Here is a 27,801-nt window from a genome sequence, read left to right on the forward strand (position 1 = left end):
TCAATGTGCCTACGACTCGACTACGACTGGATCATGTAATCTGCCATTTTCGTTCCACCGCAAACTCAAAAGATCACAGGCGGAAAAATATCCGGATTCGAGAGAAAATCGTTTACACGACAAAACTCTCCAGATTCAGAAGTTTTCGGATTCAAAGTTCCCACTTTAAATTCCGAATTCAAAATCTCCGGAGAAACGACCAAACCGGGGAGTTTTTATTTCGGATTCGTCCACTTTTGTGTAAACGGCAAAATCAATCCGGCACTAAAACGTTCCGAATTCATCACGAATCCGGAACAATTTCCTCTAGTGTAAACCTACAATCCTGGCCATAAGTTGGTGGGACACCTCCCCCTTTTGCGCGCTAAAACCCTCGATTTCAACTAGGTCCTTAACGTTTTAGAACAAAAGATGAATAGAAGCAAGTACAATTGACCCCCCTCCCCCCTAGCAATGTTGCATGAAAATGAAGGAAAAAGGGACAATAGAAAGTGGTTAGACAGTTGTGTTGGAACCAAACGCGATTGCTGAAAAATCGCTATTATTGGAATAAGACGTGAATATCTATCTTCTCGTCTCTTTAGTTCGAGAATACTGTTCTAGGAGGCGAACAATTCTTGAAACGTGGCTATTCTGAAGCTATTGTCAAGGATTTTTTTTCTTCAAGATTTTTATCAACATTGACAGGGGGAGAGGGGTAGGCGGGCTTGCGCGGTTTTGGTCTTAAGAGAGGCCGCCTGTGAAGTCATCTGCCGTAACTGTCCCAACACTTTTGACCGGGATTGCAGTCTTAAATGAACAGCGAACATCCATCTTGTTTTGTTAGCGGAAGTCGGTCACGGAAGAGCGAATTTCAATGAAATATATGTATAATTTGATTAAGCAATTAGCCAAAAATAGGTTGGCCGCCAAAACAGTTTAGGGTTTAGCCTAACTCTAACCTTAAGTTTTAAGACTGAAGAAAAAAAGAAAAAAAAGCATTGAGCATTTCAGTTGTTTGAAACAGAAACATTTGCGCACAATGAACTATATGTATAGTACGTGCGTAACCTGGAAAGCAATCCGTCCAGCACAGTAATTGTTCAAATTAACAGCTTACCGAGACACTCGCACTGTCGATGCCTCTTATTTATGATTTAAACTTTTATGATCTGTTTACTTTACTTTTTCTGACTTTTTAGCCGGAGAAAAGGCACTAAATGTGTTGGTACAAATAAAAAGGTTTAACCGAAAATCGATCCGTCGAAATCAACAAATACAAATTTAATCACTGTAGCGTTCCTTCAGATGACGTAAGGCTACAAACCAACAATATCAACTTGTCATCACGCTTAACAAATGAACTTAGAACGATTTTCTTTCTAGAACTCGCTCTTGTAATTAAAATGATCAAAGAAAGAACGACAGCTTAAAACGACATAGCAGTAACACCCGAACTCCAAGTAAATTGCTTTTAATTGGCGTTTTTAATTAACGAAATTTCCGAAGCGATGACTTTCAAAATATTAAAGTTAAAAGTGGTCCATTATGTTTTTCTTTTTTCACCCAAATGTTCTAAGATAGCCATCTGCGGTTTGTTGGAAACGAATTATGTATTCACGGTGGACGCCCGCGTCACGCAATTGTTTACATTCTCACGGCGGTTCAGGGAAAAATTTGTGAGAAGCACAGGCCAAGGCGGGCGACTTAAAACCATTTGCCCAGAGATATTTTTTGATTTTCAAACAGGTGGGTGTATAGTTAACCCGTAGAAAGTATTTTTATGACATTTAAAGTTATAGCCCATAGAAAAATATGGCGATATTTTAGTGCTATAATTCGTTTGCAACACATCGTAATATTTTGCGTTTCTGTTCGATCTCGTTTCGGGCTCAAACGAAACCTCGATTAATTTTATTTTTCGCTCAGTCATACCATGAAGACCTGAGCTGAATGTAAAGACCATTGAAAGATTCTTAAGTAGCTGCTGTGCGACACGCAAAGCAACCAAATTTTCAGAAAATTTAGCATAACAGGAAGTAGATTTTGAGCTCAATCGGGGCAAAATCGTTTTTCGCAAATTTCTCCCCAAAAAAGCCGCATTAGCAGAAACTAACTATGGTCCGTTTGTTTACTAGCTAGGGCCAATCTATGGGCAAAAAATGAGCAAAATCGATTTTTCGACTTGTGCCGTTGTTTGGTCCATAGTTATGGGCACTGGCTCTTAATTGGGATGTCTTTAATCCGAAGGAATAGATAATGTGACATAACAGGAGCCATAATCGGGGACGGAGACCGTAAGCGCGCGCCATTTCTAGTATTGGGGTTGTCCCCATGATATGGGACAATAATTCTATTTTTAGAACAAATTGCGCCATCGCCTGCGGCACACGCGCGTACATGCTGCGAGGAGTTTTGCAGATGTCGCGCGGGGGAAATGGCGTCCGAAATTCCCGACATTTTTCATGTTCTGCCCCACAACTCAACACGTTTACGTCTGTTGAAATTTTGCTTAAGTATTTTCGTCGTAAGCTGCTCCAGTTTGAGTGAAGTAAGACAGTGTCGAATTTAGGTATGTTCCGCTTTAAGCTTAGATATATATCGCTGACCAAGTTGTGTTCCTATGGATGCTTCTTTTACAAGAGCTGTACATTACTCCACTTTAAATTTCACATATGTTCAAGATTAACAGCTTTTCCATTACACAACAAAAAACTAGCTCGATATATTTAGATATAGCAGAGCTTCAGGACCTCATAGTTTCCTAGCTCCTCTTGCCACACGCTTCCGAGGAATTTGCCAGTCTATCGCGACCGAAAAGTAAAACAACATAATTGCTAGTTTGAGTTTCGCCTGAATTGTAAGCAACGCTTGATGTTTCATTAAGGCCCAATAACTTTACGTCCGTAGATACCGCTCAGTTTTATTCGTGTAAAAATCCAGTAAATTCTCTGTTGTCGATGAATGAGAGCGCCCGCCGATGCGTGTTTTGTACAGTCAGTAAACATGACAAATTGTACTTCCGCCGCACTTTCGTGTGAAAGCGTACATCGAACTCAAACAATAACTCTATTGTTTTTAAATATGTTTAAGCTTGATAAATGTTTGAGAACATATTAAAAGCTAAGCTCAAAATATGCGAATAAAGCAGAAATAATCAGCAAAGTTACGATGACGCTTTCTTTAATCAACTTCGAATAACCATTTCGATTTTGTTGATCGAGTTAACAAACTCCTTGTCTATTTCCATTTTCGCAGTGTAAAACTTCACTATGCTTATGTTGAAGAAACACACATGATGTTAGTAGCCTTTTTTGCGTTCGTGAAATTTGTTGCAGCATCTCAGCACAAAAGATAACGAAATAAATCTTTGTCAAGATTTGTTGACAATTGAAAACAGCGACTCGGACTTGAAAGTGCACGAGCCGCACTATGCAAATGAGCTAATTGTACGCGTCAGACTTTCCTTTCAAAAACTTTTGCAAACTCACCAAACAAGCAGAAACAATAAGAAACCATCAAAACAGGTTTTGGTTATGATTAACCATTGTCCGAGAAACTCACAAATTAACTCGATACCAGAGTAGAGAGTTTTCTTGCTATATTCTTAAGTCAGAACAAACACAAAAACATACGCGTAAGCTTACAACTAGCGCGAGCAGATCTTATTATTCATTCCCAGCGCGAGATTGAAGTCTTGTTTTCGACCCCGAAAAACCCACCTTTTCCGTTGGCTCAGAGCATAAAACTACATATAAGCGCCCTGGTTCTTAGTCCCTGTCTTATTCCCTGCCATCGCTGTGAAAGATACGCAAGAGAATCTCTCAACTCTCACCATTTGATCATGCAACGTGACAACATCCACACGAGAACCCCCGACATGTGCGTGGATCCGCGCGGATATATGACGTCAGGATGGCGCAATTTGTTCTAAAAATAGAAAAATTGTCCCATATCATAGGTGTGCGCGGATCCCAAGACTTACGGTCTCCGTCCCCGATTATGGCTCCTGGACATAATGAATGATGTAATGAATTTAATAAATAGCCTTCTTATCTCTTCTTTTTAGAGTTTTTATCTATTTTCCTTTGTGTTCGAGTTTTGAGGGCGAAAGTATCCTTTGTTTACCTTCTCTTGGTTGCTAGGGAATTCTTCAGTCCACGTGTGCAGTCCGTGATCTTTGAAAATGTTCACGATGTAGTCACGTGCTCTCTGTTTGGCGTCAGGGTCGTCGCGAACATTTCTTGTGTCGGTAAAGTGGCTCAGAATCGAGCGCAGAGACTGGGTCTTAGTCTTGGCTTCCACTTGGTGCAATATGTTCAAAAAGGCTAAACCGAAAAGCGAGAGTAACGAAACAATGTAGCCAGCCAGACAGTCAATGAATTAGAATTGAAAACTACTTCAACTTGAGGTATTTATTTTTATGCCCCCCTCCCCCCCCCCCCCCACCTCCGCTTTTTTTGCGGGAGAGAAATTTTTCTCGACTTTAAATGAAATAAAGTCAAGTACCGAAAAGCTCCGAAAGTAATGATCTACCAAAAATACTTACGTATTTTCACAACCCTTTTAGTTGACAGACTTCCCCTCGCCAAAAGAGAAAATATTACATCAACGGAAACATGAAAACACTGTCATTGGGTTCCCGCCCTCCTCCCCTTACTTAAGTACAGTCAACAAAATGACCATAAACCGGCTACGCTCCTTGTAGTTATCAGTGAAGGATAAGCTGAGAGAAAGCTGGTGTTACCAATGTTACCGGCGGAGAAACGAAACTTTCCCCAAAAGATCGTTTTGGGACTTTGGGTGTAAAACTAATTAATTACATCTACTAAAACTGGCGCACAAGCGAAGGACTGGTCTTGTTTATACCTTATTAAAACCTTCCTGAACGACCTATTGATGATTCATATATTTTGCCTCTGTGAAGTTTATGAAAATGAAACCTTAAGTTTGTTGACGTACGTTCGTGAGAACTAATGCTTTTTTTTCATATAGTCTTCGTTAAATCGCGAAACAGAAAACCTCGCGAAATCAGTCGCTTAGCGGAAATCGCAAAATTAAGCATGAGTAAGGTAGTGTCTAGAAGTTTATAGAGCCCTGCTTAAGTTCAACCCACCTGTCATAAGAACAAGCAAGACGAATGTACCATTCTTGGGTTGCAACATCTTGTCTAGCCGCTCGCAAGTAGAATTGTTAGTCAGCTCACTATATTGTTGCTCAGCCGATATGTTACATGGGCATAAGTCAGACAAATATGTCATTGATGCATAATACATACCGACAAAAACTTCGAGTGACAACTAGCTTACCACAACTTCCTTCTCAGATAATGACCTACGCCCCTCCCCCTTACCCCCCAACTAAACTGAACCGCTGCAACCTTCCTCCTTACTTTTAGGAATCTTTGCTGATCAAGTCATTGTTGAATTTAGCCTCATTGAAATACGACTTTGCGTAGAGAAAGAATCATCCAAGGTACCAACTCATCAACTGTTTTTGTTAATATTGCCATGGCCTTTCATTATTCAAGATTGATACTTTTGCGGCTTGACCAGAAAAACTGAAGCGCTTTCATGCGCTTCAGTTTCTTCCGCCTCTGGTCAGTCTCAGTGTAAGCGTAGAAGCGTGTAGAAAAGCGTGTTTTCATTCGCGTGGACAGCAACTTTCCAAATATATTGGAAAAAAAGGAGGTATTTTCATAAGAAAAGAGTTCATTCCACAGAGCTGATTTGGTACACCAACATGGCCGCCGTTTCATTGTTTTGGATACCATTATGGCTGCCGTCCTAAAGATATGGCGTGATGATTTAGACGGATGAGGATACACATGGATTACTAAACCACAACTTAAACTCGCCCTTAATAGGCCACTTTCGATATATCAATATTCTAACATGACTCCGAGGCTTTCAGGACAAACTTCTATGGTTGGTAGTGTTTTCTTTGTATCCAAGTCTCTTTTGGGAATAAGGAAGCCTCGGAGCCATGTTAGAATATTAAGACATCGAACGTGGCCTATTCAAGATGAAGGCAAACTGTTTGACATGCGCAGAGCCGTGCAGTTATAACTAGCGAGGGAACTGGTGATTATAGCCATATTGTGACATACCCTTATAATACAAACAACTGACCCGATGATGGCTAAAGAAAAGTCTATACACAAACAAGTTTTAAAAATAAGATCAAGGTGTCAAGTAATGCTACATAAACTGAATACCGTAACTTCTGGTCTGTTGGAATAGTGTTGGGACATTGGTATCATGAACAACTGGCATCATGAAAAGCCCTCGACTGCGTCTCGGGTTTGCATAGCCTTCGAGAAATCTTCCAATCCCCCAAGTGTTTAGATGAGACTATGTAAACACGGCAAAAGTACACTTGTGCTTTTATAAAATATTTTTAAAGAATAGGCGCGAATCTCAAACGTCACAACCATGTTTACATACTAGAATCTAAACATACCTATCGACCAATGAGAGCGCGCGTAGTATCTCAGTTTTTTCATACAGTTGAATAAAATGTTACTTTATAAAAAGAACGGTCTATTCACTGTACGCCCACTCTTGGTTCGGATTGACAAAGGGCTGTGATTGTCATTGGAAAGGTTGGTGTCCGTGGAGACCTGTGTCATACTACTGAACAGAAGCGGCAGTAACGTCTATCACTAAGCAGATTGGGTGTGGGGGAAACATAGGATCAATGCGCAAGAGCAGATCAAAGACAGAGGTCCTTTCCAGTTTTGCCGGCTTTGTCAAGAGAGTTTTTACAGTCTGAATTTTACGTTCAGACTACCTTTGGGTCTCCAGGAATCAGCTACGATATGTTTTGATTGAGGCGGATTATAATTGTCTTGCTAACGAACAATGACATGACTTGGAAATGAAGACCTGCGGTCTGGGCATGGCACTGGTGACAAGCACAAAGGTGGAGATGTGTTGATGTCACGTGCTCAAATTTGCGTCTTTCCTGCCAGATACAAGGATCTAAGTTTTAGAACTCTACCACTTTCAGTAAAGGAGAACATCAACAGCGACAAATTCAAGTTTAACAACAGAAAACGGGGAAAACATGGACAAAAAAAAGGAAGCTTAGGAACAGGGCGTTTCTTTTGGAAGTTCAACTCCAGCATTTATTTGGTAATGTTTAGCATCTTTCTTTCTTATTTTTACAACAGCTTACGTTAATACAAATTTGCTTACTCTTCATATCTTTCCTTTTGTAAAGTTCCTTGAGGAGATGAAATGCTAGTCTACTTCAGACACTAGTAAAAAAAATTTGAAAACAATTTAACGTACCAATTATAGTTTACGCCAATCAAACACTCAAAATCTCACATGCAGCCCCTTTCCGCTAACTATAGCAACTTTTTGAACTAAAACTCAAAACTACAAGAAAAAGCAAATCGAGGCTTCTGTTGTTTACAGGCCGCCCACCAATGACGTCAAGGCAAGAAACCCAATGAGGCGCCACATTACTGGATGGTCATCTGTCACGTAACAAACACAATATAAACGTAAATTAATGCAAGGCTTATATAATGTAACGTCGAACTTTATAAAAGAACTTTTTTGTTGCTGTAAGGTAATGCTTTGGTGGCCAGCCTCTACTTCCCTCCTAGTGACACCATTGTAAAAATCGTTTTCAGTTGACATGCACCTTTGCTTTTCACGAGAAACAAGTTAATTTTCCCAACTCCCTCAAAAAGGTCGCGCTTTTCCAACAAGTTGAACTCTACGTTCAGTGATTTTGTTTTTAAAACTTCCTAGCAATCGTTCAATACAAAACCACTCTATTATAGGGTACAACGCTGAAGATAATTCAACAGAAACCAAAACTACTCATGTTTGGAGGCATGCGAGCAAAATCTTAATGCAGCGCTCTTGGTGACAGCAGTTGAACTTGATCCACTTCGACTGTTTACCTTGTTTGATTCTATTCTTTCGATCTTCTCAGCTCAGCTTTAGCCACAAAAATCAATTAAATCTCAATTTTTCACAAAGCAACACACTTACCATGCGCAGCACTCTTGATGGTAGGTGGTCCTTGTGTCGACGTCTTCCTGATGGTAAGTGGTCCTTGTGTCGACGTCTTCCGGCCAGTATAATATGGACCCCACTCTGCTTTGAAACCTTTGAAAGCGTCCAACTCGTCTGAGTGAAACATGATATACAGGGACTGGTTCGAGGCTTTCACGGGTTCTGGTAAAGTCTTCCCACAATACTTTCCTGCAAAGGGATTATAATGAAGTCACTGGAATGGATATAAACTAAAGAAAGGATAAGCATGAAAACGGAATGTGCTTTGTAACCAATGGACCGAAGAAACCAGAGGGTTCGATTCCTAACGGCATTTCAGCACTTAACTACATTTATATTGTATGGAGTTCTGTAAGTGGAAATGCGTTGTTCAAGAATCGACAAGAGCATAACACAAGGATGCCGAACAGGAGTCAGGGCTAAAATCCGGACCGCTCGATCCAATATCCACTGCCCGTCCCAAAACTCGGAAAAGTTTTTGTTGTTGTTTTTATTATTATTATTAATATTATTATTATTATTATTATTATTATTATTATTATTATCGTCCTCACGTAATGTTTACTTAGAGTCCTTAGGGCCGAGACCAGACCATGGTCCTGGGGCACTAGGGGATAGTCATTGACCCTTCAACGTGGTTGAGGTGTAAAGTTGTCTTCCAACATTTCATGCTTTCTGCGATAAAGTTGACAGTCACAGGGCAGATCTTATAGATTTCCATGCACTTTATTATCCACGTGTGAGGTACACTTTCAAATGCTTTATTATTATTATTATTATTATTATTATTATTATTATTATTATTATTATTATTTAAATGTAATTACCAATCAACGTTGCGTTGTTATCCTTTCCATCCCGAATGACAACATAGTCTGCAGTACAGTCAACGCTGTCCTCCAGATCGAACTCTGTAAACCCGAACCAGAGATCTTTCTCTTCAGCAGCCTTTGTGATGGTCCATGCGCAGTCAACGTTGTTAGGATATTTTATGTTGTAGTATGGGGTCTGGATTTCTCCGTCATCGGCTGTTTTTTCTTCACCGCACTCTGTTAACGTAATATAAGGGTCGAAGAATAATAGGAGGAAAATTTGTTAAGATTTCATTCACTTTGCCAGAGTTCATCGTAATCTGAAAATCAGCTCCCCGTATTTCATAAATCGTTTAGTATTCAACCTCCATATAAGCCTTTCCCCAAGGTAATTCCTTTAAATTAATTTTAGACGTGGTACCCAGTTCTTTCGCAAATATATTAAGGAGTTTAAGAAACCATGACGCTACGCCGATTTTATATTGTACCTAAGAATCCCGCGATACTCTAAATTCATTTTCCTTTGTTTCTCAGTGTCATAACTCTCACGAAACTGAACCTGGGATGGGGCGAAACACTTGAAATAAAAATAAAAAAATTAGCCGCCGTGGTTCACGTTCTCCGGACAACGCAGAATTTAGTCATTTCAAGTTGTTGTTTTGCAGAGGACGGCAAAGAAATGTACCTAGAAATATAACTCACGTACACAGCCATTGTATTGCTCATTGTCTTTTGTTTAGCGACGTTCCCGTTGCCGTTATGGTTTTCTTAAACTGCCTATTAATACCCGCGCGCTACGCGGATGTTTTCGTGGAGGATGATGACACTGCATGTGACAGCCTTGTGTTGTCCAGGTTTGGCTATTTCTAGACCCTGCTGGGAATTCAAGCCACCATTGCCATAAAACGTCATAGAAAGTTTCCCTGTACCGCAAGATAATGAGGTTTTTTTTTAACCGAAACAGAAAATTTTTTCTCTGCGAATATTTTCGCTCTTCGTCGCTCTCGGTTGGTTTAGTGTTTCAACCAGGAGCGCTGAGACGCCACGAGCTGTATTCACAGACCACGACATTTTCAAAATTGATGAAAATTTGTTTTTGGCAAAACGACTGCGATTTTCACTGAACAAAATCTATGTATTCTTTGATGTGATGTGTAGCTCGCTGCACCTAAAAATGCATTTAGCAATAAAGATTGTATCAAACATTTTCAGAGGCCATGCTGATGTTCACAGGATACTACATATTTTCGATGTTTGACTTAATTATACTGTTGTATAAATTTTCGTTGGTGCAGATAATTTAATTTTAATATGTATTTTTCGATCCGCTAATTCATCGATTTAATTATTTTTTAGTGTCCACAATTAGCCTTCAAGGCTGAAATAAAGTTAATGTATGCATGTGTACTGAGATTTCTAAAAGTACCATTTTCCGGTTAATTTCATCTCAAAAGCAATACAGAGCGAAAAGGGCTACCATATTTCTTTTCTCTTTATCTAAAACAATCAACATTTTTATGCCCTTCATGCAAGAAAACCTGTTTTTCATCCATCTGTGAAATAATGTCAAAATAACGTCTCAACTTAGTGAAGTGAAATCTTTCTTCATCTTATTTAACCAATAGCCAAATCTGAGAGATTTGAGACAAACATTCTGCTGATGCATGGTGTCCCCTAACTCTTGAAACTGTCTGTCAATTCTGCTGTCTATTATCACATTTTGCTCGTTATGTCCTTACCCCTAGTACCCTCAACAAAGTGGCATTAGACCATATTCCCGGTATTGGACTGGAACTAGCTTGCAATGAACGCTAATGCGAGGAATATCATTACAAAGAGATTAACGTCATTTGCATTTGAAAAGACTCCCCGCATTAGCCTCGGTTGCAAGCTAGTTCCAGTCCAATACCGAGAATACGAATATGGTCTCACATAGCTGCGCGCTGTACCTTATAAACTACTCGGCAAAACCTCAAGAATAACACAAGATTTAGACTACAAGTAATCCCTCTTCGCGCAACCCAGGATTTCCCGCGGCCATTTTTTTCCTCGCTGTTTATTTTCCGTCTTGCTCGACGGACTAAGCGAAAGAGAGACTACTCGTGGTCTAAACACGATATTAACTCTACCGGTTTTCTTCATTTGGCACGCTTCATTTGTCATGCTTGTGGCCAATTCCACCATGCTTGCTGACGTTCGCCCCAAAAACATCACCATCTCCTGGGTCACTTGACTCATGTCGTCACAATCCTTATGATAACACTGTACCATGTATCCCCGGAAATTCGCGGAATCGGTAAGGAAGACCGCTGGCAACGATGGATTGGCATCCCAGAAGTAATAATGGTCTGAGCGGAAGAAATCTCCCAGCTTAGTTCTGGCGAATTCTGGCCAAAAACTTGGCCTACCACTAAACAGGGAGGGGATGGCAATTTCAATGGCTTTAAAGGTTTCTGTTGAGAACAAAAAGGCTGATTTTTAAGAGGCCCTGCGCCTAAGAAACGACCGATGATTTCCGGCTAAAAAATAAAATCGGCCGATTTTTATCTCCCAAGCAGAGGTTACCGAATACTATTTAAAAATGAATTTCTTTTGTTTCAGTTTCGCTTTAAACCAAAAATATCGAGCCACAAACTTTTTCCGTCTGATAGCAGCAAAATCAGGCCGAAAATAAGCCCCCACAAAAAACTGTTCAGAAATTACTATCGCAACGCAAAATAATGAGAAAACTACACAGTGTTGAAGAAAAAGGCCTTTTAATGCAATATCATTCGATAAACATCAAAAAACTGCCGAAGCGATTAAAAAATAAAGTTTCAAATAATGCATACTAAATTAGATGGAGTGTTGGAACTGATTTTAAAATAATTATTTCTCAAAAGTTCAACGCTTTTGAAAGCAATCACAGTGATGAATCAGACATTGGAGAGATATACATCACGTTTCTGGAAAAACATTTTTCGGCCAAAGTATATTGACTTTGTACAAAGCGTTCAAAGTTACCGTGTTTACCGTTATCCTGCTACTTCGGCGAAGCACTTCTCTTTTGCCAATACGGCCGTGGATAGCGTGGTAAACGCCACTTTAAACCTTGCTAGGCATTCAAAGACCATCCTGAGTAGAAGAACGTAGAATTAAAAGAGAAAGGAAGATGAAAAATACACAGAAAAAGAGAATAACTCGAAATTACCATCTGCTAACGAAAGTTGAATCTGGAAAATGTCGTGGCGTGACAGCGGCCATTGAAGTCATTTGTCACGTCAAGTCGCAAGAGCGTGGGAAAACGAGTCTGCAATGTCCTTCGGGTGGTCAGCGGCTAGGGATCCAGTCGTGACCCGATAACTCAGATCACGCTGCGGCCAAAACGGTGTGGCGGTTGGGGAAGTATTTCTTTTTCAGTGACCATCATTTGTGAAAAATAACATAACATTGTTCCACTAAACGTTTTCTGGCCGGGAAAAACTGTTTTCCAATTTGTGCATTCGTTTGGATTCCGCCGCTATTTATACAAATGACGTCAATGGCCGCTGTCACGCCACGACATTTTCCAGATTCAACTTTCGTTAGCAGATGGTAATTTCGAGTTTTTATTTTCTTTTTCTGCGTATTTTTCATCTTCCTTTCTCTTTTGATTCTACGTCCTTCTACTTAGGACGGTCTTTGAATGCCTAGCAAGGTTTAAAGTGGCGTTTACCACGCTATCCACGGCCGTATTGGCAAAAGGGAAGTGCTTCGCCGAAGTAGCAGGATAACGGTAAACACGGTAACTTTGAACGCTTTGCACCAAGTCAATATACCTTGGCCGAAAAATGTTTTTCCAGAAACGTGATGTGTATCCCTCCAATGTCTGATTCATCACTGTGATTGCTTTCAAAAGCGTTGAACTTTTGAGAAATAATTATTTTAAAATCAGTTCCAACACTCCATCTAATTTAGTATGCATTATTTGAAACTTTATTTTTTAATCGCTTCGGCAGTTTTTTGATGTTTATCGAATGATATTGCATTAAAAGGCCTTTTTCTTCAACACTGTGTAGTTTTCTCATTATTTTGCGTTGCGATAGTAATTTCTGAACAGTTTTTTGTGGGGGCTTATTTTCGGCCTGATTTTGCTGCTATCAGACGGAAAAAGTTTGTGGCTCGATATTTTTGGTTTAAAGCGAAACTGAAACAAAAGAAATTCATTTTTAAATAGTATTCGGTAACCTCTGCTTGGGAGATAAAAATCGGCCGATTTTATTTTTTAGCCGGAAATCATCGGTCGTTTCTTAGGCGCAGGGCCTCTTAATGAATGCATTCTGCACTAAATAAAAAAGTAGACAAAGCATTTTCAAAGCGTTTTCTATTTGCAAGTGATGTATAGTCAACGCTGAAATGACCAATTCTCTCTATGAGACGCGCCTGCAGGGAATCATGGTAGTTGTATTCATCAAAACAAATATGCAGTCTAAGATGATGAATACGGCTACCATGATTCCCTGCAGGCACGTCTCACAGAGGGAATTGGCCATTAGAAAGTAATTATTCGTAAAACGATCTATCAAGAAAGAAGCTTCGGACAAATACTTGCCATTTTTCTTAAAAGTTTTTGAAATCGCACTGAGAAGCTTTCCGTCATCACCGGTTCGCCCAATCAAAGCCAAGAAGTCCCCTCTGAATATATTTTGCGAGATTTCTGTGTACGCTTGCGTTAGAACATTTTTAAGCCCGTCTGGAAAAATCTGGGAATGATTTGTGTTGTTGTAGTTAAGAATTGTTTCTAGAATGAAGGCCCCTTGAAATCCCGCTCCAGTGCTGGTCAGGTGCTGTGTCAAGTTGTTGACGAAGAAGCTGCTACCGCATTTTCCACCTGGACACGAGCAATTTCCAGAGCAGCCGGACTTAGGTTGTTTCTCTTCCAAATCAAAGGCCACAAACAGGATAGTGTGGTCACGTGAACAATTCACTTTGTCTGAAAAAGAAATGTAGGTTAAAAGGACAATGCACACAGTGGCAAAAACGTCTTAGACATCAATTTTTCTAGCTTAAATCATGAACAATTTCAAGAAAAACACCTCGGCTTCCTGTAGGTAAAAGGTAAAGTCTGTATACGAGCCAAGTGGCCCATTAGGCAAGCGCTCATCTCCAGTTTCTCTAGCTTGAAGCGACTAGGAATATTTGTACTCTCCCCGGGATAGGATATTAGTCCATGGCAGGGTTTCGACTCAGCATTAAATTTGCCGGTACCCATTTCTACACCATCCTGGGTGGAGAGAGGCACTGTGAGAGTGAGGTGCCTTGCTTAAGAACACAACACAATGTCACCGCCCAAGGTTCGAATCCAGACTGCTCGATCCGGTGGCGAGCGCGCTAACCAAGAGGCCACTGCGTCCCACGTAAAGCTTGTTTAATTAACCGGGAAGTCCTGGAGTCGAGCCCAGTTCATGTTCGTGTTTCTTCATGTTCTTGTTTGTTTTTGTTATGGTTGTTGTTTATATTTTTCATTTTTTGACCGAGACCTCTCCACGTGGCCCAAGTTTGCATGTAGCGTTGAGAATGTCTCGGTTTTTTTAAACAGAATCTGCTTTTGGTTCGTTTTAGCAGTAAAGTTAATAATTAACGTCCTGGTTTTAAGCTTGCTATAACTCCTCGTTTAATTTAGAGATCTTAGATGGCAAGCGAGCCGCCATCTTAACTGCCGCCAAGCTTGTCTTAGTCGTATTTGAAATAAGAATGGCCCGAATATTTAATGACAGGTTATGTCGAAGAATTGATAAAGACTCAAAAAAAAAAAATATTAACAATCAATATCATTGTCGACAAACTAGTGGCTTGATGTTTTAACTAACGAGCGAAACAAATTGCTATTGCTATCGAGAAAACACGAATTTTGTTTGGAAAATATTCGTTAGAATAGTCATAAAGTAATGGTCATAATAGTGATAAAACAGTCATGAAATAATAGTGCAAGCGATGTTTTGCCAGGAGCCCATCACCAGGGGAGTGCAACAACCGTACTAAGCCCTTCTTTTCCCACAAAATAGGTCAGTTCCGTTCGGCTTCATGAGCGCATATATCGATAAGGAGAAAAATGGCTTTTTTTCTTTTAATCTCCCGGTGGAAATGACGATGTCAGCTAAAAATTAAGTCCGTGCTTGTGTTTGGTCACTGAGGATCCTGCAGGGTCTGAAGACGCGGTAAATTCAAAATAAAAATAGATCGGTCTGTGAAAACGCCGTTACAGGAATATGGGATAGTTGCACTCTCCTAATGATGGGCTCCTGGCTTGGCTTACCAGCTTCGTGATGGAGGATCTCGCAGAATAGTACGTACAATAATAGTAGCATTTCTTTTAATTCCACGGAAATATCCATGCATTGACTTGTAATTAAATCGGTCAGTGCAAAACCCAGGTAATTAAATCGTCCGAGTCACGGCCTTATTCTCACCTATGCTCCAGGAACTCTATTCTGCCCCGCTTAAAAAAATCCACCCCATTTTTCTGTGGATGCTGCGAGTCATGTAATTTTTTACCTCGCATTACGTTTGCAATGGAAACCTGCGCGGAATACAGGTTTAGAAAAACCACTTGCAGGTTAAATAGTTAACCCTCTGACATGGAAATTTCTGATGATGGTAACAAACCCATAATGGAATCAACAATCTTTTTCACGTCCCGCGAGTATTACTACAGCAATCGCTTTTAGTTCGATTCAATAATACAATTAAACGCGAGTACAATGCGATTACAATACGACTAAGGAAACCTTCTGTTCCCATGACTGCACTCATTAAGCTGCTGACCTGGATTGGTGAAGAGCTTAAGAGCCTGCAGTAAAGCCGTCATTCCGGAGCCATTGTCATCCACACCAGGAGTAGTCTGAACCGTGTCATAGTGGGAACCAATCAAAACCATTTTATCATCACTAGTTCCGGTGAAGCGACCTGGCAGACGGCCAACCACGTTCAGTCCTGGGTACTAATAAAGCAAGAAGTTTGACATGATTTGTGATAGAGCAGCTGGTTCATTTTGTTGCAAACCTAACAAGGTATGATAAAAGGCGGGAGACTCAACTTATCCAAACCTTCGAGACCATTTACAGAAAGAGCGCGAAGGCCATGCAACGAGGCGAGTCAGTGCGTGTTAAATTCACCTGGAGGCGTGCACGCACTGGCGTGTAATTCCGCTTCGTTGTAGTCTAAAATAAATAACACGTGCACACCAGTCGAATAACCTCTTTCAGTTTTACCAGGTTCAGCGCTATACGGTTATACTTTTTTCTTTGGACTGGCTGTATAACAGGTACCCTGGGTACCAGAGGTTTTTTTCTCGCGCGCTGCGGACGGAAATACTTCGCTTCGCTTCGGTGGGGACGCCGGCACAAGCGGTGAAGCCGCGAGAAAAACCTCATTTTTCGCGCGGGTCACAATAACACCGGAAATCGGGCAAGAAAAACCTCTGGTACCCAGAGAATATAGCAGGCGCTTGCGAGAGTGGCCAGTATGATTTTTTGGGGATCAGTTCTAAGATTTCTGTCTAGCGGAGGAAGAACTGCATGAACTTGGGAAGAAGAAAACTGTTTATTTTCCTGTTCGTTTGTTTTCCCCGGCAGACTATAAGAAACACGTTTTGCGTTTACCTTCTTTTGGTTGCTAGGGAATTCTTCAGTCCATGTGTGCAGTCCGTTATCCATGAACGATTTCACGATGTAATCACGTGCCCTTTGTTTGGCCACGGGGTCAATGTAGACATTTCTTGTGCTGTTGAAGTGGTTCAGTATCGAGCGCAGGGACTGGGTCTCTGTCATCGACTCCACACTTACCCACACTGTTAAAATAAAACTCATATCATTGAATAGAATTAGACGATCGAGACACGAATAACAGGCGGGAAACTGAGCCTTCGAGGTGTAAGTTTAGGAGGAGTTATGCCATCGTACAAAGAGTGTTTCTCGCAGTGTACAAAATTACCTCCAAAATAGCCCGCGTAGCAGGCGTATAAAGGGGAGGAGGTGGGGGAGGAGAAAGAGAATTCGGGGAGAAAAAACGGAGGAGTGGGGGGGAGGGGGGGAGGGGAAAAAGGAACGCCTGCTATAAAGACCCCTATTGGTTCATTTCTGCGGTCGCTGGCGGCCGCAAAATTCTGCTTGGTTAATCGGACAATATGACGGGTTTGTGACGGGTTTGGCTGATTTGAACGTCGTCGCTCGTAGCAAATTCAAGCTAAAACTGAAGCAAGAAGCTGCAGTAAAATCTCTTCTAGATGGAAAAGATGTATTAGCGGTGTTGCCTACAGGATACGGCAAAAGCCTCATATATCAAATGTTTGTTGCCCGAGACTTGCTTCTCTGCCCGACGGCGAAAATAGATTTTCAAATGACGCTCTTCCTCCTCCAGAAGTAAAGTTTACTCCAGCTGCTGTTTTTTTTTTTTTTTTTTTTTTTGAATGTCTATCTTTGGTTTTCTTCCTCTTTTACAAACCTTTGTGGGAGTTGCTGACATTACACGGCTTGAAGATTTTCTCACAATGCTCGCTGCTATGAATATTTTTTCACGCCTTCCAGCGTAAAGTCAGTCATGCAGAAACGCGCGCGCCTTATTCTGATTGGTCATTGAACTGACAGCTCTGTTAATCCGATTACCGTAAAACAGTTGGCGGAGATGCAAAAGAAGCGACTTTTGTAGCACGCGTTCCCTTCCCCGAATTCTCTTCTTCCTCCCCCCTCCCCTTTATATGCCTGCCACGCAGGCTACCTCGAAGGCCGAAGGTAAACTCGGCAAAATAACAATTTTAAAGCCAGGAAAAATCTATTTGAAAATATTTGATAATTTGCCTTATTTGCGTGCGGATTTCTTAATACACGTATGCTCTTATGCAATCACAAAAGATGTTTCATTTGTGCTGTTTGACAAACGTATTAATGCGACATAATTGAACAGACTTTTCTATTTCAGATATCGATTGGTTTATTAGATTCCTCAAACTGAAAACACACAAAATCCCATCCTAAACCTTCGCTAACAAAAATAATAAATAGATAAAGTTAAAAGATTTCGAGGCACTGTTTACTTAAGGTTTAGTACTTCCTGTTTTCACGATAAATTATAGCATAATATATTCCCCCTGGTTAGTGGCCATGTAAAACAGGCTACAGAAAGGGTGGAAAAACACGAGTCTTTCATTTTACCATTCTACAGCCGTTGCCTGCAGTTACACACTCGCAAAGAGCTAAGAGTATATTGTTTGCTAATTGAACTGAGACTAACGTGTCGCTGTTTTCTCAATAAACTAGTGCTGATTCCCTCAAAATATAGGAAGCAGCTAATTATTTATTTATAATAAGAAAATGAAACTCTCTAATTATATTAAGTATGTCCATGGTTTTGTCGACAGAATAACACGTAGCTGCTGCTGGAAGAAGCGACTAAATAAAAGCTCTCCCTTCCTTAACCTGGAACCGGTTAAACTGAAGTACTTTAAGTCCAAATTAAAGCAAGTCTTGAGACAAGAGAGTAAAAACCCGTCTGTAAGAACCTACAGCCGAACCTCCGGTTGCGACCACCTCAACTCTCCGCAGCGACCAGTTTTCCAAAATACCAAAAGTTTTCAAGACAATCACTATATTAAGAATCTCTTGTAAGCGACCACCTCTCGTCAGCGACCGCGACCACTTTCAGAGCCTAAAGTTTGAAATTTTCTTTTGTTTTTACCCTTCCGTAAGCGACCACTTAGCAGGTAATACAGTGGAAATTCGCAACATTATCGCATTCCTGGATAGTACAAGAGACGGAAATTTCTCAACGGAAAGTGCCGTATTTTTTCTCGAAATTGACTTTTCATAGGAATAAAACTTATAAAACATGGGTAAGTCTCTGCAGTTACCATATGCAAATAAGGCGAAATTTTGACCCAGTATGGGTGTAATATGTGGGTTATAGTTAAAAATGATGAGAGATATTTTGACCAAGGAGTGTGACTTTAAGATTGTAAATTTATATAACAAGAAAATACCTAATACAGGTGTGCATAAATGCTGTATATTTGGTGACCAAACCCAAGTTTATTTATTTTTCTGGTAATCAACAACTATATCGCCTTCATAGAAATTAAGTACCCATTTAAGAATCTACTTAGCCTAAATTGCCAATAACTACCCCAAAATACAAGAACCTGTTTTGCCAGACTTCAAAAAATATAGTTTCTTACACCCGGGTTTTACTGTATTCTAAACTGAGCTGTGACGTATGCAAATGCACTTTGCTGTACATCCGCTAGGCCACGACGAAAATATTAAACCTTGCCTTTTTTTCTTTTTTTCGGTCAATAATTAAAAGAAGCTTATGTCGAGACTAGAGCTCACCGAATTCTCATTCAAGCCAAGTACCCGAATGGAAATCTCATTTTTCTTTCACAGCGGTCAGATTCAAAGCAGCTTGCAGTAGAATGCGGAATTTCATATCACGCAGACAGTGTGCAAATCGGGACGATTGTGGAATGCTCAGGGAACTGAGTGATTTGTTAATGTGGCCAGATATTTGAGTTGTCGAGCTTAAGACATTTCTTTAACAATACAAAATTGTTGCCCAATATCTCTGTAAAATGCAAGTTATGCTTGCAAAACATGTGCACTACATTGCTTCAATATTGCGCGCATTAAATTAGCAATATGACAATGTTTATTTTTTCTAATGGACTCTTCATGCAGTTCTAGACATGTTATTTCTCTGTTTTTCAATTCAAGCCCAGAAAACTGACTTCTTACCTGAAGCAAAGCAAAACAAAACAATTACAGCCTTTTTCTTGGAAAACCTCATCACGTCAATACAGAACTTTTCTCCAAATTGGTTTCGCCTTTATGGTGACGCAGGATTGTGTAGAATGCTTTAGATTTTGCTTGTTTTGTATAATGACTATAACATTCGCTGAAGTCTAGATCTTATATTGAAACTTGAGAAGTGACTTCGTAAAAATAGTTGCGTGACATAACAGTCAATTGGAAACCGTTAATTGCTATCTTTAAAACAACAACAACAACAAGAACCATAGGATTCTTTCAACTTTCTAATTTTTTTTTCGTGAAATAGAAACAACTGCTAGAAAATGCTTGCTTTATTTAACAAACATAAAAATGATTTGGAGCAAGAGAACAGGTGTTGTTCAGTAATATTAAACGTTAATGTAAATAGCCTTTTGCACATAATTTATGTCTTTCATTTGTCCACTAAAAGGCTGCAACTTAATATCCCCTAAAACGCTCTAAAATGTTGGGATAAATCTTTTTAGGGACGCCAAACACTGCGTCTACAAAAAAATTATATATAGCTAGAACTGTTGTGTGTGCCTATCGGTCTTAAAACTTACTAAAGCTAAATATATATATATATAACTACAGGTGTCTTTTTCCAAGAGGAGATACGAAAACCTGGCTGTAGTCGTTACCGTTCTCCAAAATACCCAGAACTTGGTCATTTCATGTTGTTGTTTTACAGAGGGCAGCTAAGAAATATGCAGATATTTATAACGCACGTGCATGGCCACTGTTTTGCTATGTTCGTTATACACCCGGTTTCAGTAGAACATTGGCGAACATTGCTATCTACCGGATAAATTACTATCCAGCGGATAGCATAGTTTGTTTTTAACCACTTATTCATTGGCTAGCGATTTGGTCAGTGGAGAGTGTTAACCAACCTTTGAACAGCTGCACCCTGCTTATTGTATTTATCATTTTTTTAGTCAATTCAGCAGGGTCCGATTCTTACAGTGTTCAATAGCCCATTTAGTTCCTAATTTCTTGGCATTTATTTTATCATTATTATTTTTTTACAAACGAAACAAAACGTTTCTCCGGTTGCAGCTAGTTGTTAAGTTACCGGCATTATAAAAACAAAATTTTTACATTTCTCTGGGAAAAAAGGAGAGAAGTAACGTGTTTGAGGCTTTCGCCTCACCAAAATGCTGCGAAGGTGCTTTACATAATTTGCAAAACTCTTGGTGTATTATATAAACTAAATGCAAAAGTGTAAATTATTAACACTTACTAACCTATCAGTCCATTAAGCAGGGCATCGCGCCAAATTTAAGGCAATTTCAAGACAGTCACTTGGCAAGCGCCCCTCTCGGTTACAAAAACCTCCCCGTCGTTTTTCCCTTTAGCAACGTACATTGGCCAGTTCAAACTGGGGAAATTAGTTATAAAATTGCCATCAAGATAATAGAAATTAATACAGTTGCTGTTGGAATCACAAATACACAAGATCTCACGCTCAGTGATCAGGAGTCCTTGAGGTGAATCCATGCGGCCAAAGTTGTACAGAAATGTTCCGCTTTCGTCAAACACTTTAACACAGTTTTCGTTACTGTCAGACACAAAGAATGAGTTTTTAAACGCAATGCAGTGTTGCGGTTCCATCAAGCCCGATCGCGAGTCATGGCATCCTAGTGCTGACTTGTGGCAAGATGTAGCGTGACTTGAAAACTTGAACTTAAAATGGCCGCGCTCGTCGAAAACCTGTACTCGCTTGTTTCCCCAGTCGCTAACGATTATGTTTCCATTGTTGTCTATTGATAAGCCGGATGGGAAATTAAGTTGGCCATCAGCTGAGCCGCCAGTGCCGAATGTAAAGCAGAATTTTCCTGTTCTGTGATCATACATTTGGATGCGGTGGTTTCCATAATCAGACACGAAAAGATGATTATTTTTGCTGTAAGCTACTCCATCAGGCAATATGAACTCGCCTCTCTTTCTTCCGCTTCCGCCGATCGCCTCCTTGAATGCACCATCTTTGCTCAAAATTATTAAACGGTTACATCCCTGGTCGCACACAGCGATTTCTCCTTCAGAACTGACAGCGATTCCCGACAGATCCAGCTGTGTTCCTTCAGTTTCTAACCAACGCAGTTTGTACGATTCTTTATGCGTTATTGGACGGGGCTTCACTTGTATCATTTTCTCTGCCTGTTAGAGTTACAGATTAATTCCATTCTCTTGCACGCAATAAAAGAAAACTCCAAATTCAGTTGCGTGAATGCATGCACTTACAACATTTGTTTGTCGATTTCAATAGGCCGGCGAAATCAGTTTCGGCAAAGAAGAAAGGATCTGTATGACGCACTTCCAATCATTTTTTCCTGTTTGTTTCCTGCTGCAGGCCATCAATTTCGTTCCACGCTGTTTCATCCGTGTTATTCGTCAACAAAAATGCTAATTCACATTTTGGCAGCTGGCGCAGTTCAGCTGGTGTGTATATTCAACACATCTCATTATCATTCATGGCGCTTTAGCGACATGACAGATCCGGGCATATGAGCCGAATAATTTGGATTAAAAACATCTAAATGCGAGGGACCACGCAACGAAGAATTCAACTGCCTTGATATCTTGCAAATTTGGTACCAACTAATTCAAAAATCGGGTAATAAAGTTGTCACCCATTGTAGTTGCCCCGGTTATAATAGCGTGATCGCGTGACCGTTACGAATCGTAGCGTGACTTTCTCATTCGCAAGGTTCGGCAAAATCCGCTGACCGGTGGTGTTCCTGAACTTTTTTTTCCTTTCGAGGCCATCAATTTCGATCCACGTTGTTTCATCCGTGTTATTCGTCAACAAAAATGTTAATTTACATTTTGGCAGCTGACCCAATTCAGCCTCTTTAAACTTCCAAAAACTTCACTTGAATTCAGGTAGACTCCCGCCTTAATTTATAGTAAGAAAAAATTCTTAGATTTCTCCGGAAAAAAGGAGAAATGCATGGCATGGTGCTTTCATCTCACTAAAATAGACCTCGACACCATTTTAGAAGCAATGTAGACGGGCAGGTAACACAAGCCAGAAATAACAGAAATAATCTCTCAGTTCGTAATAATCTCTCAGAAGTAACCTCTCAGTTAGTACGCGCGCTGTGATTGGACAATTTAGCGGGCAGCACTCTCCTATACGGCCCGCTAAAATTTAAAGTTGGTTTTGTTGCCAAACTGTTTCGTGATTTATCACCAAGTGTTCTTAACTTTTATAGCATGTGAAAGTTTAAAAACTTCTTATACCCTAAATTATGTTAAACAGTTTCAAACTGACTCGTTTTGCTTTCGAGGTGCGTCAGAAATTTGAAGCATTTCCGAGTCCGCGCGAATACAAATCGTTTTCGAACCCGTCAGAGACACAGTAGAGATGTAATAAATATCTTACTAACCTCGTCTTCTCGATCCGTACTGTAAGTTACGGATCCTCGATTTATTTACGGATCCCCTTCGATTTATGGGGGAAAATCTCGGTCCGTAACTTACAGTACGGACCTCGAACTCGGTTAGTAAGAGGTATGTACGTGAGTCCAAAGGCAAAAAAAAAGTTAGCATGGAATTCTGAGCAATTTATGAGTGGCAAAGTAAAGAATTGCATTGACCAAATTTGGGGGATGCGAAAGAAAGTGTCCAGTCCTGTTTTAAATTTTCCACTTATTTGTCTATGATTTTTTCCCTGAAGTTGAGCAAACTTAATTGCTTCGTAGAAGTTAGCAAGAAAATTGCAGACAAATGTATGGGAAATTAAACGCAACTGGACACTTTCAGAAATAGAAAGAGAGAACGAGAAAAAGAAAGCAGGAAGGAAGGAAGAAGAATGAAAATGAAAAGAAAGAAAATGGAATTACCAATGCACCTCCACTGTTCGTTCCCGTGTTTCCGGGTCGAACTGGAATTTTGAAAAAGATTTTAAGATGCATTTGGCAAATCGTCAACGCATCGTCCACACTACTCCGGAGTAATTTGAAAACGCAGCTTTATTTGGGCGGTCTCGCATCGCCCAGAATGCCGCGTGCATTTTGGAAACGGAGCTTTTGAAAATACCGACTTCACGATAATCACTGATGGGATTTCCCTGCCTGATGATGAAATATCAATACCTCGTTAAATTAAGTTTTAATTCTCCATTCGATGGAGTGTTGATTTAATGTAATTTTTTATTGGTTGAGAATTTACCTATTGTTAACAACAAAATCAGACCTAAGTTAATGAAGATGGTGAATTTTAAGCTCGGTAATGAAATGTGAAGGTGAATTAATCAACGTGACACGAGCGTGGGACAAAAAAAAATTCTGATCGAGTCCCCGACAGGAATCGAACCCATGACCTCCCGAACACCGAGCTTAAAATTCACCATCTTCGTTAACTTATCACTACTCACGATGACTTCGATAGCGTTGATCCTAGCAGTATGCAGGACACCTGTCATATATGAACTCAGTTTAATGACCTTCACTCCCTCAATCCCCATGAGTTCTCGTAGCTCAGTGGATAGAGCGCCCGCCTGGTGTTCGGGAGGTCATGGGTTCGATTCCTGTCGGGGACTCAGAATTTTTCTTTGTCCCACGCTCGTGTCATGTTGATTAATTCACCTTCACAAAATCAGACCTGGAGGGCAAATTGCTCTGTGCGACCAAGGATATAACTATTTAATGTAATTTTAAACGAATATGGCGCATTCCAGGAAACGATCGGCCGAAGTGGAAAAGAGAAGGGCGAGTTTAGTTTACTTTGCCTGATGGAGTGGCTTACAGCAAAAATAATCGTCTTTTCGTGTCTGATTATGGAAACCACCGCATCCAAATGTATTATCACAGAACAGGAAAATTCTGCTTTACATTCGGCTCTGGCGGTTCAGCTGATGTGCAACTTAATTTCCCCTCCGGCTTATCAATAGACGGCAATGGAAACATTATCGTCAGCAACTAGGGAAACAAGCGAGTACGGGACGTGTTTTTATGAAGCATATTTTCGTAATACTGGAAATACGTAAAACTTATTGACAGTGTAAATTAAAGATAAGCATGTGGTAGAATAAAATAATGAAATGACATAATAAAAGGAAACAATTAATATGTTTCTTCGCGGATGTTCGGACCATCGGGATCAGTTATTCTGCCTTTTTGAATTAAAAAAAGCTTCCCTGGCCTTACGGATACGGAATTTTTATATCGGTAATGTTTCTGATTTGGTCTTTAATTTGCATTTCAGACGCAACTTCTCGATATCTGACCACAATAAGACGATTTTCGTACGAACGTCTCCACAAAAGTCTAAATGCGAACAATAGAACTATTTTAAAATAGAAGCTACTGATTTCGACCACTGTACGTCCGGCACAAACTTTTAAGCGAATGTGGAACCTCTTCATATGAGCCTGGTAACCGTGCTGGCCAAATAAGGTTGTATCGTTCGCAACTGTTGTAACCTTGTTGACTCTGGTAACCCTACTTGTAAAGCTAATTCCCATACTTCTGAATTGGAAATATATACAAGGGGAAAATAATGCCATTTTGGCCGTTACTGGCATCTCGGTAACCGAACAAGCCCGGCTTCTCATAGCGAGCCAACCATAAGTCACGTGGCAGAATCCCTTGCGCAAAACCAATTCCGCACCATCTAGTCAGTTAACGATGTCTTCAATCGCCAGTAGAGGATAATGCTCGAGATGGATAAAACACTAGGTCTCTAGCTCGGGTGCAGACGGTATGTGTAAATTCCCATTTCTCTAGGGTACGGCAACCATAGAGTTTATCATTCAGTTTTCTAGTTAGGCCTCGATATTTCGCCGCGACCAATCCCTTTTGGGTCACGTGCTACTTCACCGTGAAGGCTTGGGAGAAAACCGTGCAGGAACGCGGGCGAAGTCAGGTGTGATAACATCCTGGTTTTTTTGAGGTTCTCTAAGAGGTCTATGTACTTTGTCGCTTCTACAGGTACATGACGAAGTACATGCTGTACAGAATCCCCGATACTGTCAACTCTGAAAATTTTTCCGCCATGGCCAGCTGGCTTTCTCCATCACGTGTGGATATTTCTTGATCAGTGGTCGTCAAGTGATGGGTATAGCTTTTTGCCATTGATATGCTTCGGGAAAACACAAACCAATGAATTCCCCGTTCGTGGTTTGTTTGTTCGTTACGTCCTTCATACCCACACAGGTGTATAGAGGGGTCAGATCACGTTGTTTTAATTTTTTTTAAAGTTCATCATCAGTTGAATTCGTTCCGCCATATGCGTCCCACAGCTGTCAGTTTTGAGCCTCCATTTAATACGAAGGCGGAAATGTCGCGTGTTCCAGTTTGACTAGTTTGTAATTTTGTGGCTTTTTGTACGTGCTAATTGTTAGAACGTTGCAGTATTTGCGCTTCCGTGTCTGGCTGAAATCGCAGATACCGTAAATCCTCGAATTGCCCCCCCCCCCCCCCCATCAAATAAGCGCCCCTTCGAATAAGCCCCCCTCCTATCGACCGAAATTTAAAATAAGCGCCCCTCCCCTCCCACCCCATTTTGTGGACGAGTAATGAGACAACAAAGGATGTATAGTTTTCGCCATGTAGTATTAGATTTGTACATTCAAGTTCAGTTTTTCAGAGCACGTTAAGGCGGGACTTAACCTAGAATTCTGAAAGAAATTCGAAGTTTTGTTTTTCACGGAACTCGAATCTTAAGATATTGAAGTTTTATTTTGACAAGTACTGTTACTGTAAGTTTAAAGCTCGTTTTCTCAAAACGAGTTATTTTGGCCTTCTAGAAAAGATATCTTGAGAAGGATTTATTCAATTGAGCTAAACTTTTCAGGATTTGTTGCTTTGAGTACGTTCTGTGGGATAAGCATAAAACTTTTCCATCCAGTGCATTCTGTCAAAGTTATGTATTGAAACGTAAGCTAGATTTACTATATCAGATTTAACTGGTCATCATTTCACGTGTTTTTAACTTTTCAAAAATCTCTATGCTTATCCCAGCAAGCTGTTTATCTTCTTTTGAAAAATGTCAAAATTATTCCTTTTGATCAGTTCTTGTAGGAGTTATCTTTTCTCGAGTAAGCCCTGGCATTCCCCAGCGGGTGGCAGATTTAATCAGCGGGTGTCAGGTTACAATACAGTTATAGGGTACACAAATATTTTTTCATAATCTTTGCTTTTTGAGCTTTTTAAAAATGTAAACTTTGCCATGGTTTGGAGTTAACTCTTAGCCACGAGAAAATGTTTGAAACATGATGTGTTTTTAAATTTTAGGTTAAGTCCCGCCTTAAGTTAAGTGAACACATTGAACACGTTTAGTACTAACGGTGCCGCGATTTAAACTTTAGGATCAGCTTTTTATGTCAATAAACAGCTTATGTTCTTGTTTACGCGCAGATGATGTATTAAAAAAAAAAAACGATCATGTCAGACCACGATTTGGGAAAAACTAAATAAGCGCCCCCGCCCCGCCCCGTCCCCCCTCGAAAAAGCGTCCCTCTCGATTACGCGCCGCGGGCGCTAATTCGAGGATTTACGGCAATTGACAGAATTGAGGGTCAAGAGATGGGAGTCATTCTCGCTGTCAACGCTGCGCACAGCTCTTAGTGATCTGCCGTCGTTATCTCCACTATCTCCATTTTTACCTCGACATTAAGCCGCAAAATGTGACAGCCTACCACATTTCAAACTCAAGACAGACATATAGTTCTTTCGGCTTTGTGTGCTCGTACTCGGTGCCGCTGCTTCCAAATTCTTTACAGGTTGCGCGTTTACTCTGTTCGTTTGAGATCTTTGGGTTTTCATCTCCCTTGACCTTATGTCTCTTATTACACTTGAATCACACCGTTCACTGTCTTCACTGAAACAGAAAATTTCTCCTGTCCTACGAACTTCATTTGAGCGAACGTGCTCGCTCTCTGATATTCTACAGATTTCATCTGCTTTGCACTAGGGTCTAGAGTTTTGAGTCAATCAATCTTCGCTAGATCAGTTCCGCATATCTTTAATATCGCAGAGTACCCGAAATCTGTATATCACAAACAACCCGGAAACAAAGAATGGCAATCCTTTGTGGACCCAAAACGATGGCTCATGACCGGATACCGTTTGCACGTATATGTCACATCTGAATAACGGCGACCCGCAGCCAAGGACTACAATGTCCGTAAAATATTGACACATTCCAGGACTAAAAGTGAATCTTTACTGAGATAGAGCAATAGTGATT

The 27,801-nt window shown here is 40.4% G+C and overlaps 4 protein-coding genes across 8 annotated transcripts in view; all 4 read right to left on the reverse strand.

Annotated features, from left to right (window-relative positions):
• LOC145499581 (uncharacterized) overlaps positions 1-4,632 on the reverse strand; it is a 32,862-nt gene extending 28,230 nt beyond the window's left edge. Inside the window, exon 1 of the mRNA XM_081479117.1 lies at positions 4,529-4,632. The gene's annotated coding sequence lies outside the window, so the exon portion shown is untranslated. The remainder of the gene's footprint in view (positions 1-4,528) is intronic.
• The window catches only part of LOC145499578 (uncharacterized), a 22,259-nt gene extending 16,343 nt beyond the window's left edge, over positions 1-5,916 (reverse strand). For both annotated transcript variants that reach the window (XM_081479108.1, XM_081479107.1), the window contains exons 1-2: positions 5,096-5,916; positions 4,108-4,307 (exon numbers count right to left, since the gene is read on the reverse strand). In XM_081479108.1, coding sequence (XP_081335234.1) covers positions 4,108-4,307; positions 5,096-5,255 — 360 coding nt within the window. In that variant the 5' untranslated portion in view covers positions 5,256-5,916. The remainder of the gene's footprint in view (positions 1-4,107; positions 4,308-5,095) is intronic.
• Positions 5,917-6,516: 600 nt separating this feature from the next.
• On the reverse strand, positions 6,517-20,941 carry LOC145499580 (uncharacterized). 4 transcript variants are annotated; one of them, XM_081479113.1, is made up of 9 exons: positions 19,570-19,867; positions 16,447-16,634; positions 15,611-15,785; positions 13,398-13,778; positions 10,952-11,280; positions 8,843-9,062; positions 8,049-8,204; positions 7,992-8,015; positions 6,517-7,465 (listed from the first exon to the last, which is right to left on the reverse strand). In XM_081479113.1, the coding sequence occupies exons 1-9, from the start codon at positions 19,619-19,621 to the stop codon at positions 7,398-7,400; spliced, it is 1,593 nt and encodes a 530-aa protein (XP_081335239.1). In that variant the 5' UTR covers positions 19,622-19,867; the 3' UTR covers positions 6,517-7,397. The 4 variants fall into 4 exon arrangements, with proteins under 4 accessions (XP_081335239.1, XP_081335240.1, XP_081335238.1 ...); XM_081479114.1 differs by lacking the exon at positions 19,570-19,867 and adding an exon at positions 20,853-20,941 and having other exon boundaries at positions 7,992-8,204; XM_081479112.1 differs by having other exon boundaries at positions 7,992-8,204; positions 8,843-9,064; positions 10,957-11,280; positions 19,570-19,865.
• On the reverse strand, positions 20,887-22,117 carry LOC145499586 (uncharacterized). The gene has a single exon (XM_081479126.1). It carries the CDS (start codon positions 21,754-21,756, stop codon positions 20,887-20,889), a length of 870 nt encoding a protein of 289 aa, XP_081335252.1. The 5' UTR covers positions 21,757-22,117.
• Between the last annotated feature and the right edge of the window lie 5,684 nt (positions 22,118-27,801).

This window comes from Orbicella franksi, chromosome 10, assembly GCF_964199315.1.
Source record: "Orbicella franksi chromosome 10, jaOrbFran1.1, whole genome shotgun sequence".
Taxonomy (NCBI): domain Eukaryota; kingdom Metazoa; phylum Cnidaria; class Anthozoa; order Scleractinia; family Merulinidae; genus Orbicella; species Orbicella franksi.

Coding starts and splice junctions, on each gene's coding strand:
- LOC145499580 (XM_081479111.1), bottom strand. CDS start 19,621: ATGAGGTTTTCCAAGAAAAAGGCTGTAATTGTTTTGTTTTGCTTTGCT. Junction 9,063..10,951: donor AAATGAAGAAAACCGGTAGA/GTTAATATCGTG, acceptor ACGTTAACAGAG/TGCGGTGAAGAAAAAACAGC. Junction 8,205..8,842: donor TAACAACGCAACGTTGATTG/GTAATTACATTT, acceptor ATCCCTTTGCAG/GAAAGTATTGTGGGAAGACT.
- LOC145499586 (XM_081479126.1), bottom strand. CDS start 21,756: ATGATACAAGTGAAGCCCCGTCCAATAACGCATAAAGAATCGTACAAA.